At 40.3% G+C, this 14,075-nt stretch overlaps 2 protein-coding genes across 2 annotated transcripts; both read left to right on the forward strand.

Annotated features, from left to right (window-relative positions):
* The first annotated feature begins 1,385 nt into the window (after positions 1-1,385).
* LOC118274984 (collagenase) lies at positions 1,386-5,485 on the forward strand. The gene is made up of 8 exons (XM_035592809.2): positions 1,386-1,505; positions 1,872-1,920; positions 2,000-2,153; positions 2,680-2,846; positions 3,363-3,470; positions 3,892-4,046; positions 4,557-4,662; positions 5,303-5,485. The coding sequence occupies exons 1-8, from the start codon at positions 1,455-1,457 to the stop codon at positions 5,437-5,439; spliced, it is 927 nt and encodes a 308-aa protein (XP_035448702.2). The 5' UTR covers positions 1,386-1,454; the 3' UTR covers positions 5,440-5,485.
* A 405-nt stretch (positions 5,486-5,890) lies between these two features.
* Positions 5,891-13,755, forward strand: LOC118275036 (collagenase). Its single transcript, XM_035592880.2, has 8 exons — positions 5,891-6,012; positions 7,637-7,685; positions 8,172-8,325; positions 10,350-10,516; positions 10,879-10,986; positions 11,472-11,626; positions 12,111-12,219; positions 13,592-13,755. The coding sequence occupies exons 1-8, from the start codon at positions 5,962-5,964 to the stop codon at positions 13,723-13,725; spliced, it is 927 nt and encodes a 308-aa protein (XP_035448773.2). The 5' UTR covers positions 5,891-5,961; the 3' UTR covers positions 13,726-13,755.
* The last annotated feature ends 320 nt before the right edge of the window (positions 13,756-14,075 follow it).

A 14,075-nucleotide genomic window follows, 5' to 3' on the forward strand; every position in this document is an offset into this window, starting at 1 on the left:
AATTGGGCGTATCTAGCACGTCCAACGGTTCAATTCATTACGGATATCGGTAACTGATACGGAATAATGAGGATTAACAACGATTTTTCTAGTTGAAATCAGTGATAAATAACCTTTTTTTACCCCCAAAAGTTGAACGTACTCACTGTGTCTCCTCACCTAGGGGAGATGAAAGGGACTGTATTTTTTTAGCAAACCCTCCTAATGGTAGATGACTAATTTTTAATTCAATGTCCGTCTTATAGATTATTTTAAAACATTAGACACGTATTTTTAGTTTTCTTATGGAAACAAATACTTTCAAAGATATTATGTCGATTTGAAATACCGCGTGACATTACTTCTAGGTACGATATTATATGTACGTAGAAATGACGTATTTGCTCCCTCTCCTAAACTTTGATTCGTTTTATCTAAGTATTGTTATCTTATATGACAAAATAATTTTCATTACATAACTGACGGAGTAAATAGACTTTTAATTTCCATACCCCGTCATCATCCCTATTGCTAAGGAATCTCTAAGTTAAAATAGGTACCACTTAACGGCATTTTGGTTTTCACCAATATTTAAGTAACGGTAGGTGTGTACAAGTAAGGGGTTAGTTTAGGTGCTACGTTATCCTTAGAAACTTTCAGTTAAGAGATGGTTTAGGGGTGGTTCATTAGACTCTTACTGACTGGCCAGGGCTGCGGACAACCATACTGATTACCAAGGTTCCGGATCGAAACAGAAGTTGGAGCGGGGTGGTTTTAAGTCAGTAGGAGTCTGACACTCCCTTTCACCTTTAATTTAATGATTCTCCCCCCTGAAAATCAAGAATTTCTTATTACAAGCCCTTAGTCAAACCCCTTTCAAACTCTCAAGTGGGTTATTTTTTTTGAGTGGAGAAAATCATTCAATGCCACTCACAACACTCCCGCCTCGGGCAAAGCGAGAGGGAGGGTCAGACTCTTACTGACAAAAAACCACCCCGTTCCTACTCCTGCTTCTCGAGCTCGAACTCCGGTAACCCGCTAGGTAGTCCGCAGCTCCGGATCAGGCATCAATCCTACTGAGTCTCATCTATGGTGGTCTGATTGCTCTTTGAGGCGCGCGCGGAACGCAACGCACCGTACGGACGTCTCTGGTTCTGGTCGGGCCACGAGTTCGCACCCGCACAAACTCTCAAGTGCGTGCAGGAAATAAATATTTCGCGGCAAAGGTACATAGAGAAGCGAGGTGTGGATCTTCACCGCACTAAATGCACTCAAATTTTGGAACACAAATCCTTACATTTGTCCAGCGATTGATAAAATAACAATCGATTTTATCGATTAGCGTACTAAGATAGTTATTATCTGCTAAGCCACGAAGCGTATCAAAAACCCCCTAATGCAGTGTTGCTAAACAAAACCGCATAAATACTCTAAGGAAGCAAGATCCAGTGGTAGATGCTAGTTGTGTTTCCAAGATGACCGGCCTTTACTTGTTTGGGTTACTCCTCATCATTGGTCTCGCTCAGGTACCTTCTTAATTACTTACGATGAACATAAATGCTATTTTTTGTAAATGTGTATAATGTGGTGACAAGACCTCTGATTAATTGATGGTTCATTGACGTGCAGTACTATTTAATTTTCCATAAAATTAGCTTCCATTTTCCATTACAGTATCTGAGTGCAGTACCATTTAACGATTTTCTCCAAAACATTGCTTTTATTTTCCACCATTACTGTATATGAGTTTCTGACTACTATTTTTATTAAAATCTAATTTAAAAGTGTTTAAAAAGTTAGCTAACTTAGTTGGAGAACCATTTTTGTTAAGATTCAATTAATTTATGTTAACAGAAATCCAAATATATTCTTCTATCCTTTCTAAATTCTAGTGCGAGCCGATCGAACCTGAGATCGCATATATCGGAGATTCTCTTCGAGGTAAGAGTTTTCTATCAAAAATATTTTATTTTTATGGATATAACCATGGTCACAACTATTAATCTTATTTAATGTCCAGGATCTAGAATCGTGGGCGGCTGGGAGGCTGTGAATGGCCAGTTTCCTTACACCGCCAGCATTCGTGGAGTTGGGCCTACAGGAGGTGTGGCTGGATGTACCGGCTCCATACTCTCCAATGAATGGATCCTCACTGCTGCTCACTGTCTGGCCAGGTTCTTATACAATACTATATAAGTTTTTAAGCTGACATGGTCACTAGTAATATCATTAGAACTTAGAACGGGATATTTACCATGTTTATTCGTTTTTATGAGTTTCCAATATTTCGGCACTGTTGCAAGCGCCATGATCACGGATGAACTGTTCAGTTCATCGGATGATGAATATCCCGTTCTAAGTTCTAATGATATTATACAATACTTTTTGGTCTTACCTCAAGAATTTACCATTTCAACTGTTTTTGGTTGAATAAAATCACTTAAATGAACATGGTCGTTGCTGATATTTGGAATTGATTTACTCATATACCATTTAAGTGAAACCCTGAAAAACCATCCTATCACAAAAACTTATAGATTTTTTACCACAAAACCCCTCAACACTCACTGACGAAACACCCATTGTCTGTCACACCCATTCATTGTCTGTCACACCCATGCCTTCTCTGTCACACCCATTCATTGTCTGTCACACCCATTCGTTTTCTGTCACACCAATTTATGACTCTTCTTCTTCTAGCCGCTACACATTTGTTGTCCGACTAGGACACATAGACATCACGACTCCAGGGTACATGGTGGAAGCGACGGAGTGGTACGTCCACGATGATTACGACACAAACGACATACAAGTGCAGACTGATGACATTGGAGTCATAAAGCTGGACCGCTACATACCATATGGAGGTAGGGGTTTCTTACTAATCTTCTGAGGAAATAGATGTAATATGGTGAAGATCACAGTTGTGATTATGTTGAAAAAAAGAATCTTTCATCTGATCTGAATAATAAGTCGAATTTCTGTTCTGATCTCTAGACTAGATAATAATTACCATACTGCAATGTAGGATGTAAGTAGAGTGGTGATAGAAGAGTAGAATACTTTTCTCCTGACTAAGAGACTCCAACGGACTAAGGGACTTAAAACAAAGCTTGTAAGAGTTATAAGATCTATAAAGCCCACCCCCTCTGTGATCACTAAAGTAAGGGATAAAAAACATGCAAGGGGCCTCAATTCGCTTTGCCGCCACTGCTTGACAGCATTACTTCCTTCTCATAAACTTGAACGTTAAAAACTTGAAAACTGCGATTTCCAATTTATAAAGCGTACAAATTATAGCAATCCCTCTTATGTAGAAGAGGCTCATAATCCAGCAGTAGGCTATCACGGGCTGTTCATGAATATTCGTTCTTCTTCCTCAGACTACATCCAGCCAATCAGGCTACAGAGCAGTCAGCGTAACTTTGAGGAATATACCAACCTGCAGCTGACTCAAAGCGGGTATGGACGTACCGACGACTGGTGGGTTGGTAAGTGAAAAAAAACTTCTTAACAACAAAAAAAACCGTTTTTAAACTGACATGGTCACTAACACTAACATTAGAATTTAAGACGGGATATTTACCATGTTTATTTATGTCTATGAGTTTCCGATATTTCGGCATTGTTGCAAGCGCCATGATCACGGATGAACTGGAAACTCATAGACATAAATAAACATGGTAAATATCCCGTCTTAAGTTCTAATGTTAGAATAAGAAACCACTTTATCAATTCATTTTAATAATTCAATCAAAACATATAAATTATGTTATACATTGGTAACATTGTTTCCAGAAATTGTTTCCAGTCTAGGGACTGCAAACAATTCTTCTTCATTCTTCTTCTTCATAAAATAGGGACCAAAATCTTGCGCTTTATCGTAGTAACCAATCTCTTATCTATCCTTAGCTGGATCCATCGTCCCCGACGTCCTGAGGTGGACCTACCAGCTCGGCATCTCTATAGAGGCCTGCCGCTCCTGGTACCCGACCAGCGAGATGATCGATGATCGAAGGACCGTCTGCGCGCAGTTCTACAATGACATCACACAAAACCCTTGCACGGTGGGATATTTAAATCTTACGATTTGAAACTTTTTTTAAAGAAAAGGCATAGCCATTCCATTTTTTTTAAGTCAGATATTTTCCCCAAAATATTTCTCCTAAGTCTGAAAAATACTATGCTAAAAACCGCATCGCAATCGGTTTGGCCAAACGATAATATCCTTTTTTTTAAGTCATTTAAAAATCTTGAAATTTGAAATCTTAAAATATGTATTAATTTACTCCTAAGCTCGGAGATTCGAGAGCTGCGGACTACCTAGCGTAATTACTGGACTCTGGCACGAAAAGCAGGAGTAGGAACGGGGTGGTTTTTAGTCAGTAAGAGTCTGACACTCCCCTTGCCCAAGGCGGGAGAAGTCATTAGATAATTTTCCCCCTTAAAAAAGGCCGGAGATTACGGCAAACTCTAGAAAATGGACATAGTTCAGAATATTATGATATTAATGACAGTATACCGAAACCTGCTTCCCAACAACCACCTTAACTTAATCTTCTTTATTTTATTCCCAGGGAGACAGTGGTGGTGCTCTAACATTGGTGGATCTTGACGGCAAACCCACACAGATCGGCATCATGAGCTTCGGATCCTGGCGCTGCAACCATCAGAACCCATCAGGTAAAAAGCACCTTATCATTTCTGTTTCTTCGTAAACTGGAGCATCAACATCAACAGCCTAGAAACAGGCCACTGCTGACCAAATGTCTCTTCTCACGCGGAGAAAGTTTGAGCATTAATCGCCACGTTTGCTCAATGCCAGTAGGCGATTTTAAAATTATATTTATAAAAAAGTCATTTATATCTAGAGTTCAGATATACAACGTGTAACAAAATACCCATATACATCAAGAAGCCCTGATGAATACAGGTTGAATAGAATCTCTACACAAAGCTGCTTCAGCTTAAAATTCGTTTAAAAAAAAATTGTACCAAATACTTGGTATCGCATGGTTCTTGATTTCAAATCATACAAACGTGTCACAACACTACAAGGGTCACTCGCTAGTGTTACGAAACATTTCTTCTATCAATCTGATCGCCTAGTACCTGTCTACCTAATTTTGATTCGCGCGGCGGGCGTTTGGAAAAAATCATAACTTGGTACCATGAAAACATGACTTTAAAAAACCCTTCCCGTATCGTTTGTAATGTTGTCTAGAAACCGTGCACTTGATATTATGTATACCCCCTTTTTGTTACACGTTGTATACCACAAAGTACCTACTAGTATATAAAAATCTACCAATATTTCCACCAGGTCACGTCCGTCCGGAGTACTACCACTCCTGGCTGGAGAGGACCACCGGCATCAACTTCGACTGGAACGTCGCAGACTTGAAGACCACGCCTGGTGGTAAAGACGAGAGCGAACAAATCAGATTTGTTGATAACTAAAACTGTAATAATGTTTTAATAAACGTAGCTATTGCTTTGTACAATATTATTTTCTATTATTGGCACTTCGAATATGATTAATAACGTCTTTGATATGGTTAAAAGTCTTTATTGGACAGGCGTGTCCACACAGGGTGAGCAGCGAGCTACCCGTGCTCGCCGTCCGCAGAATTACGGTGACGGGAGATCGTCACGCGATTCCCGACGACTGTGTCCTGTGGATGCTGGGGAATGAGAAAGAAGAATCGTTCGCTCAAGCGCTCTCCTCCTCCTTAGCACAAATGAACTCCTTAGAAAGTAGTGCCAACTTCATTTGTTACTAAGTGAAAACAAACATCGAATGAATAACGTATTTCATATTACCATAGCCGTAAAGATAAGACAATTAAATCAGTAAATTAATTACGATTTACATTTAATATGTAACGATAATTACATTATCTGCTAATCCTCTGACGGTGTTGCGCGGATTACACACATTATATAGCTGAGAACACAAGCTTCACTGGTTGTTTTACAAAGATGGCCGTCCTGTACCTTCTTGGATTATTCCTCGTCGTTGGTCTCGCTCAGGTAAATACCTAAATTAATATTAGTATTTACATTAAATCTTCAAATTACCAATCAATCAATCAAAATGCCATTTATCATTTAAATCATCAAAATATAATAATATAATAATGGCATTTTGATTGATATGTATTTTACATACTTAAGACCGATACGAACGGCGTGGTTTTAAGTCAGGAAGAGTCTGACACCCCCTTTCACCCAGCGAAAGCAAGTCATTGAATAACGTATGTTGCTCCCGTGTCCGGGAGTCATTAATTGGGTTTGCCAGTCACCCCCTGCCTGTTTATCCGTATGTATCATCATGTCAAATCATCCAATGGCTTCTCTTGCCTTAGGAGTGTCAGACTCTTACTGACTAAAAACCACCCTATTCCTAATCCTGCTCTTCGAGCCGGAGCCCCGGTAACCCGCTAGGCAGGCCGCAGCTCCGAAGTTACCATATCTACCAGTCCATTAGCCACTCACAACCACAACCCAATCATTTTCCTCCATATTGTACAATAGTACTACCTCAAAGGAGGATTGTTCTTTAGTGACTATTAAATAGTGCATAGAGAGATGATATTTGTCGGTTGAAATCCTTTATTTCTTCTACCTTTTTTTTTTTGAGGGAGGAAAATCATCCAATGGCTTCTCTCGCTTTGGGCGAGGCGAGAAGGAGTGTCAGACTCTTACTGACTTAAAACCACCCCATTCTTACTCCTGCTCTTCGAGCCGGAGCTCCGGTAATCCGTCAGGCAGTCCGCAGCTCTGAAGGCTGTCCGCAGCTCCGGAGTTACCATATCTACCAGTCCATTAACCACCCACAAGCATCACCCAATCATTTTCTTCCATATTGTAAAATAGTCCTGCATCAATCTTCTTTAGTATACTTTTATAGTGCATAGAGGGATGATAATTATCGGCTAAAATCCCATTTCTTTCTCCTACCTAACGTAAAATTGTTCAACGGGCTTCAGCGAGTTGGCTTCTACGACTTAATAGGATAGAATATGATAGGATGATGAGAACTTGATGGGGAAAAACCAAGATAATAAATATACAAATATTGATATCGTAAATTATCAAAATTATCTGGCGTACCATTAGTCTGGGTGTACAAAGTCACAAAAAAATCATTATCATATGACAAAGACTTGGTCACGGAAGAAAGTTAATAAATAACGAAGTAAATGAACACATTAGAAGGGAGGAAAGTGAAATATTAAGTCTTTGACTGCCAATAGAAAACTGTTGAAGGCAAATCCTCCGCTAACGTCGGTCACCGGTGACCACCACGGCGTTCAATGTGTCAATTAAAGCAGTTAATTTATTAATCAACTTCTTAGTTCTTAGTCTACAGTTTAAGTTCTTGATAGCATGGACATAGACCAGTGAGTGTTTTAAAACGCAAGGTGATGACATCGGAGTGCTGAAGCTGGACCGATATGTTCTTTACAGCAGTTGTTTGTTTCAACGCGCTAATCTACGGAACTACTGGTTCGATTTGAATAATTCTTTTTGTGTTGGATAGTCCATTTACTGAGGAGGACAGTGCTATGATATGAAGTTAAGTTAAGGAAGGAAAGTGAAATATTAATTAAAGCAGTATTTTAAAACAGAAAATCTTCTTTCTAAATTTCAGTGCGAGCCAGCTGAGCCAGAGATTGCTTACATCGAAGATTCTCTTCGAGGTAAGAGTCTTTTTTATGGAATACGTCGGTAAACGAGCAGACGGATTACCTGATGGTGATGGTAAGCAATTGCCGCCGCCTATGGACACCCGAAACACCAGAAGTGTTACCTACTTGTTTGTTGCCTGCCTTTTGGAGGTTAGTTAGTTTAAGGGTTATTGGGGAATCGAGGATTGGGATGTAATTGGGCCTTCGGTAACCCCACATAGTGAAACACGTCACAAGCGTTGCTTCACGTCGATTTTCTGACTCATGGTATCACACCGGTCGAGCCGGCTCATTCGTGGTGAAGCATGACTCTTCCACACTAACCTAAAGTCAATTTTTAAGACATTCTTATTAATACTTATCATTAAAAAGGCCTATAGATAATTCGCATTTTTATACAAAAATTCGTCTTGGCAACGAATGACGTTGAAATTTTTGAATAGAAAAAGTACCCTAATTTCAAAAGACATTGTTAAAAATCCTATAACGAATTTTCAGGATCAAGAATCATCGACGGATGGGTGGCCGTAAACGGGCAGTTTCCACACACCGTCAACATCCGCAGTGTGGGAGATACTGGCTTAGTGAGTGCATGCACCGGCTCCATACTCACCAACGTGTGGATCCTCACTGCTGCCCACTGTCTGGCCAGGTTGGTAAACACATCATCCCTTAGCTAACAACACCGTTCAAGTTGAAAATTGGCGGTTTTTACATTGTAATGCCATTGGATGAAGCTGCGCATTGCGCGTCGAACCATTCGTCTCATGATATAGATTAAGAAGCTCATCCCATTATCTTAATGGACTATGGCTATATGGCTATTTTTTGTGTGAGTGACAGCGCTCAAGTCGGTTGGCGTCGCAACACCGCGCAGTTTTTTTCGTCTCCTGTAAAGTTGGTAAAAATGACTTAAGCGGTGTTGTAAGCTAAGGGACGACATGTAGCCTTTAATCCATCTAAACAAACATACCGGAGGCCCAATTCCCCCCTTCCCAAACTACCAGAGTCCCAATTCCCCCCTTCCCAATCTTCCCAATCCCCGATTCCCCAACAACCCTTAAATTCCTATCCCCAAAACGCCGGCAACGCACTTGCAAAGCTTCTGGTGTTTCAAGTGTCCATGGGCGGCGGCTATTGCATACCATTAGGTGATACGTCTGCACGTTTACCGGTGTGTTGCATAAAAAAAACACGGAAATAATAAGTAGACTAGACTTAAAAATCATTACTTAATCTATCAAAGTGCTTTGTCCTTATCACACCAATTAAATAAGTCCTTGATAAAACTTATCATGACATTGATACACCATTGCGTATGTCTTTCCGCAAGAGATCATCTTCACTGAAAATTAGACACCGCAAAAAGATAATACTCAAGTTTAAAGTTATGGTTTACACCTTTTCGACTCTTATATACTACTAGCTACTTCCGCGCAGTTTCACCCGCTCTGCTCGGCCCCTATTGGTCATAGCGTGATGTTTTATAGCCTATAGCCTTCCTCGATAAATGGACTATCCAACACAAAAAGAATTATTCAAATCGGACCAGTAGTTCCGGAGATTAGCGTGTTAAAACAAACAAACAAACTCTTCAGCTTTATAATATTAGTATAGTATAGATTTCTGATCTGGGCTCAAAGCTGCCCCCGCCAAGTCGAGCAAAAAAGCGATTGACTTGGCCATCGCATGAAAACACAAGTATACCTACTTGTTTTTACATTCTCGTATTATATTGTTTAATCTATTGCATGATTACGTGGGAAAACCAAGTCGATCTATATTATTTAAAACGTAAAATAAATGTAATATTGATATGATAACAATAAGTAATTAAGACAGAAAGGTCCCTAAAGTAGAGACTAAATAAATTACATGGATATCACAACTTTTTACGGTAGAAAAACTGAGGTGCGAGGATTGGGTGTTTTTGATGGTATACAATATTTTTCTAACGAATTGAGCCACAAATATTACTAAAATACGGACGGACGGACAGACAGACATGACGAATCTTTATGTTCCGTTTTTATGCCATTTGGCTACGGAACACATGACAGTTCCTAAATAAATTTCTTTAAAACTTCACCGTTATTAATATAAAAGCCAGCAGACCACCACAGATGGGGCCCAGTAGGGCTGATACCCAATATAGAGCCGTGGTAGACCTGATAGGTTGCTGAGACTCTAGCTCGAAGAGCAGGAATAAGAACGGGATGGTTTTAAGTCATAACTGACTTGGCACACCCTGTTGCCTCACCCAAGGCGGAAGAAGACATTGATGAATTTCCCCTCAAACAAAAATGTTATAATTTTTTTTTATGAAACAAATATCGGTTATCTTACCGCAGACGTATTTATTACCTGATAGTAAGCAATCGCCGCCGCCCATGGATACCTGAAACACCAGAGACATTAGAAGTGCGTTGCCGGATTTTTGAGAGTTAGAATTTAAGGGTTGTTGTTCGGGAATCGGGGATTGGGAAGATTGGGAAGGGGAGAATCGGGCCTCCGGTAACCTCACTCACACAACGAAACACAACGCAAGCGTTGTTTCACGTCGGTTTTCTGTGAGGCGTTGGTATCACTCCGATCGAGTCGGCCCATTCGTGCCGAAGCATGGCTCTCCCACACAAAATCTTTAAACTCTCACAACCCTTTTCATATTACTTCCAGGCGCTACACACACATAGTACGACTCGGAGACGTGGACATCTCGACCCCTGGCTACATGCTTGAGAGCCAGGAGAGGTACATCCACCACGGCTACGACCTGGAGGAAACCTCCGTGCAGACTGATGACATTGCAGTACTGAAGCTGGACCGTTACATCCCCTATAATGGTAGGTAGAAAGGAGGGAACCGGGGTTGGTCTACTAAGAGGACCCGGTGCCTCTTTTAGGTGCAGATGATGGCCACTGGGGAGGTTTTAGTGAGGTAAAAATCCCACACTCCTAGTTTTTTCCCCAAAAAGCAAGGTGCCTTTTGAAGGTTTCACCCAACAAAAATAGGATGATTTAAGTTAATTATTTTTCTTTCTTTCTCCTTGCCTGATAGCAGTATCTATACGTATAGTCTACACTAATATATAAAACTGAAAAGTTTGTTTGTTTGAACGTGTTAATCTCGGGAACTACTGGTCCGATTTCAATCATTCTTTTTGTGTTGTGACTAGAATAATCCCTTACATGATATTCTTCCGCAGACTACATCCAGCCAATCAGACTACAGAGCAGTCAGCGTAACTCGATGGAGTACACGCTCATGCAACTGGTACAGAGCGGGTACGGACGTACCGACGACTGGTGGGCCCGTAAGCATACAAACACCTTATTCTATTTATATTTATATTTACAAGACTGCGCCGACTACGATTTTGTTGGTCGAGTGGTCGCAAGTGCGACTCCCAGACAAGGGGTCTTCGATTGATGATGATTGAGGGGGCTTCGATTCCCGGGTCGGTCGGGCAAAGTATTGCTGGGTGTAGTTTTTTCGGTTTTTCGAAAATTTCTTAATAGTAGCACGGAGTCTGGAATTGTGCCCAGTATATGGCATTTAGCTCAAGACTTATAACACAAATGGTGTACATTGTATAGCGGCATTACGTGCTGTAACGTGCACCTCTGTCTACCCCTTCGGGGATAAAAAGGCGTGACGTTGTGTGTGTCAAAACACATAATTATGTTATAGGTAAGATTGTTTCCAGAAATTGTTTCAATGTCCAATTTCTTCATAAAATATGCACGAAAATCTTGCGTTTTATCGTAGTAACCAATCTCTTATCTATCCTTTCCTTAGCTGGATCCATCGTCCCCGACAACCTGAGGTGGACCTACCAGCGCGGCCTCTCCATGCTGGTCTGCCGCTCCTGGTACCCTCACAGCCAAGTCATCGATGATCGGAAGACTATCTGCGCGCAGTTCTACAATGACACCAGGCAGAACCCTTGCACGGTGAGACATTTTACATTTAAAACTGCACGGTTGGTGCGGTGGCTGGGCGACCGGCTGCAGCGCAAAGTGTAGCGGGTTCTACTCGTATTTCCACACGGAGCAACTCTTTGTGTGATCCACAAATTGTTGTTTCGAGTCTGGGTGTCATGTTATAAGTTTTTAAACTGACATGCTCACTAACACAGTTTATCCGTGATCATGACGCTTGCAACAGTGCCGAAATATCGGAAACTCATAAAAATTGGATAAAAATAAAAAAATTGAAAAACATGGTAAATATTCCGTTTTAAATTCCAATTCTAGTGGGTGTCATGTGTATGTGAAAATGTATGTTTTTAAACGCACCCACGACACGGGAGAAAACCCTAGTGTGGGGCAACACTTATATTAAAAAGAAAAAACATTATCAAGCTATCTTGAAATCATTCCTTAGAACTATTTGTCTACAGTCTGCTTTACTTTAACCAACATATTTTCTACCCAGGGAGACAGTGGTGGTGCTCTAACGATAGAAGACATCGATGGCAAGCCCACACAGATCGGCATCATGAGCTTCGGATCCGCACGTGGTTGCAGCAGCCATAACCCATCAGGTAATCAGTTCAACCATTTTTAGAAGTAAGCAAGTCATAGAACATTTATGTATTGGATGGATGATATTATTCAAATATCTAATTGATTTTTTTACTGTCTACAAACGAGTATACATGCCTGCCGTTTGGAGAAACCTCTAATGACTTAATTTAAATCACATATTTGTTATCATCTTGGCTGACCATATATGCCGAAAAAATTAGCAAAATAGGCCCAGTAGGTAAGCCACAAAATGCATTTTTCTCATTTAACTAATTTGAGCACTATTTATAAATACGGCATTACAACAGCCGCGTAACATTCCTAGACAACTTACGACATTAGAGCTTCTTCTGTAGTCAAGAAACATGGAGCTGTTCAAACAGTTTTTTTTTTTATTCATTTACATCAGGCAACGAAAGTCCTTATTGATAAAATAATACTATACTAAAACAAAAAATACTATAAATATATAATTATACACTTTTTTAATATTTATTTAAAACACTCTAAAATTATATTTTTAAACATTACTTATAAAAATAAAAAACAAAATAACATTTAAAAATATAAAAATAGGAGCCGACCAGTAGCGGGAGCATGGTCCAAGCTACCGGTGGTTAGGGCTCCAAAGACAGAAACCTCCTCACAATACGTGCCGTTTCGAGGAGTACTGCCTTCTGCATCAGGCCCTTGATCCATCCGCCCAACCCCAGCCTCCTAAGGTGGTTGTCGAGGCTGTTGGGTATTAAACCGTTGGCCGAAACGACTATCGGCACAATGATAGCCAAATCCACATTCCACATGTCGACAACCTCGTGAGCCAAGTCAAGATATTTTATTTGTTTATCTTTTTCAGCTTTCACGAGGTTCTCGTCATGAGGGATGGTGATATCGATTATCATCGTGCGGCGCGCTTGTCTGTCTATCACCACTATATCAGGTTTATTGGCTACAATAGTTCTGTCTGTGATGATAGATCGATCCCAGTACAACGTGATATGGCCGTTTTCGAGAACTGGATCGGGCGCATACTTGTTGTATGGAACCTCAAACTCAACAAGTTGGTAGTGCAAAGCAAGTTGCTGGTGGATAATCTTGGCCACCTGATTATGGCTATGCAAATATTCACCATTAGCCAAACGACCACAACCAGAAATTATATGTCTTATGGATTCACCAGGGCTATGACATGCCCGACATATGTCAACGGTCCCATCCTTAATAATATTAATTATACATTTAATTATTAAGGTCACACGATGTGACGATGCGTGGCGTCGCATTACGCTGCTCGGTGTCACGTAGCCTGCCTCGAAAACGTCGGTATATGACACCCTTCGGCCAAAATTCTACAATTCTATTTTTAAAATCTCCTTCCATTCCCACCAGGTCACGTCCGTCCGGAGTACTACCACTCCTGGCTGGAGGAGGTGACCGGCATCAGCTTCGACTGGAACGTCGAGGATCTGGAAGCCAGCATTGCTGGTGGAGACCAGAACGAACAGATACAAGTTGTTGAATAAATTATGTAATAGATAAAGCATTTCATTAGGCACTTTGTTTTTTTTTATAAGAAACTTTATCTTCTTCATGATCCAGAACTTTGACCATTTGACGATTCATTTATTTATTAATTTTATTTTAGAAGATATAATTATGTTTTATCTTTCATCAAGTTGTACATCAAGCACATAAGGCACGAATTTCAGCTAGAATGTATATCAGTGAAATCTAGAAGCAATTTTTTTCTTGGAAAACAGAAGTTGGTTAGTTTTTTTTTTTTTTTGTTTGTTTGAATGTGTACGTCTCTGCAGCTACTGGTTCGAATGAAAAAAATATTGTTGTGTTGGGAAGTCCATTTTATCGAAGAAGG

The sequence above is a fragment of the Spodoptera frugiperda genome, chromosome 11 (assembly GCF_023101765.2).
Source record: "Spodoptera frugiperda isolate SF20-4 chromosome 11, AGI-APGP_CSIRO_Sfru_2.0, whole genome shotgun sequence".
Classification (NCBI taxonomy): Eukaryota; Metazoa; Arthropoda; class Insecta; order Lepidoptera; family Noctuidae; genus Spodoptera; species Spodoptera frugiperda.

Bases quoted from the DNA above. Each gene is read 5' to 3' on its own strand.
- LOC118275036 (XM_035592880.2), top strand. From the start codon at position 5,962: ATGGCCGTCCTGTACCTTCTTGGATTATTCCTCGTCGTTGGTCTCGCT. The intron at 8,326-10,349 runs GTTGGTAAACAC...TATTACTTCCAG, and splicing joins GCTGCCCACTGTCTGGCCAG to GCGCTACACACACATAGTAC. The intron at 12,220-13,591 runs GTAATCAGTTCA...CATTCCCACCAG, and splicing joins CAGCAGCCATAACCCATCAG to GTCACGTCCGTCCGGAGTAC.
- LOC118274984 (XM_035592809.2), top strand. From the start codon at position 1,455: ATGACCGGCCTTTACTTGTTTGGGTTACTCCTCATCATTGGTCTCGCT. The intron at 1,506-1,871 runs GTACCTTCTTAA...TCTAAATTCTAG, and splicing joins TCATCATTGGTCTCGCTCAG to TGCGAGCCGATCGAACCTGA. The intron at 3,471-3,891 runs GTAAGTGAAAAA...ATCTATCCTTAG, and splicing joins TACCGACGACTGGTGGGTTG to CTGGATCCATCGTCCCCGAC.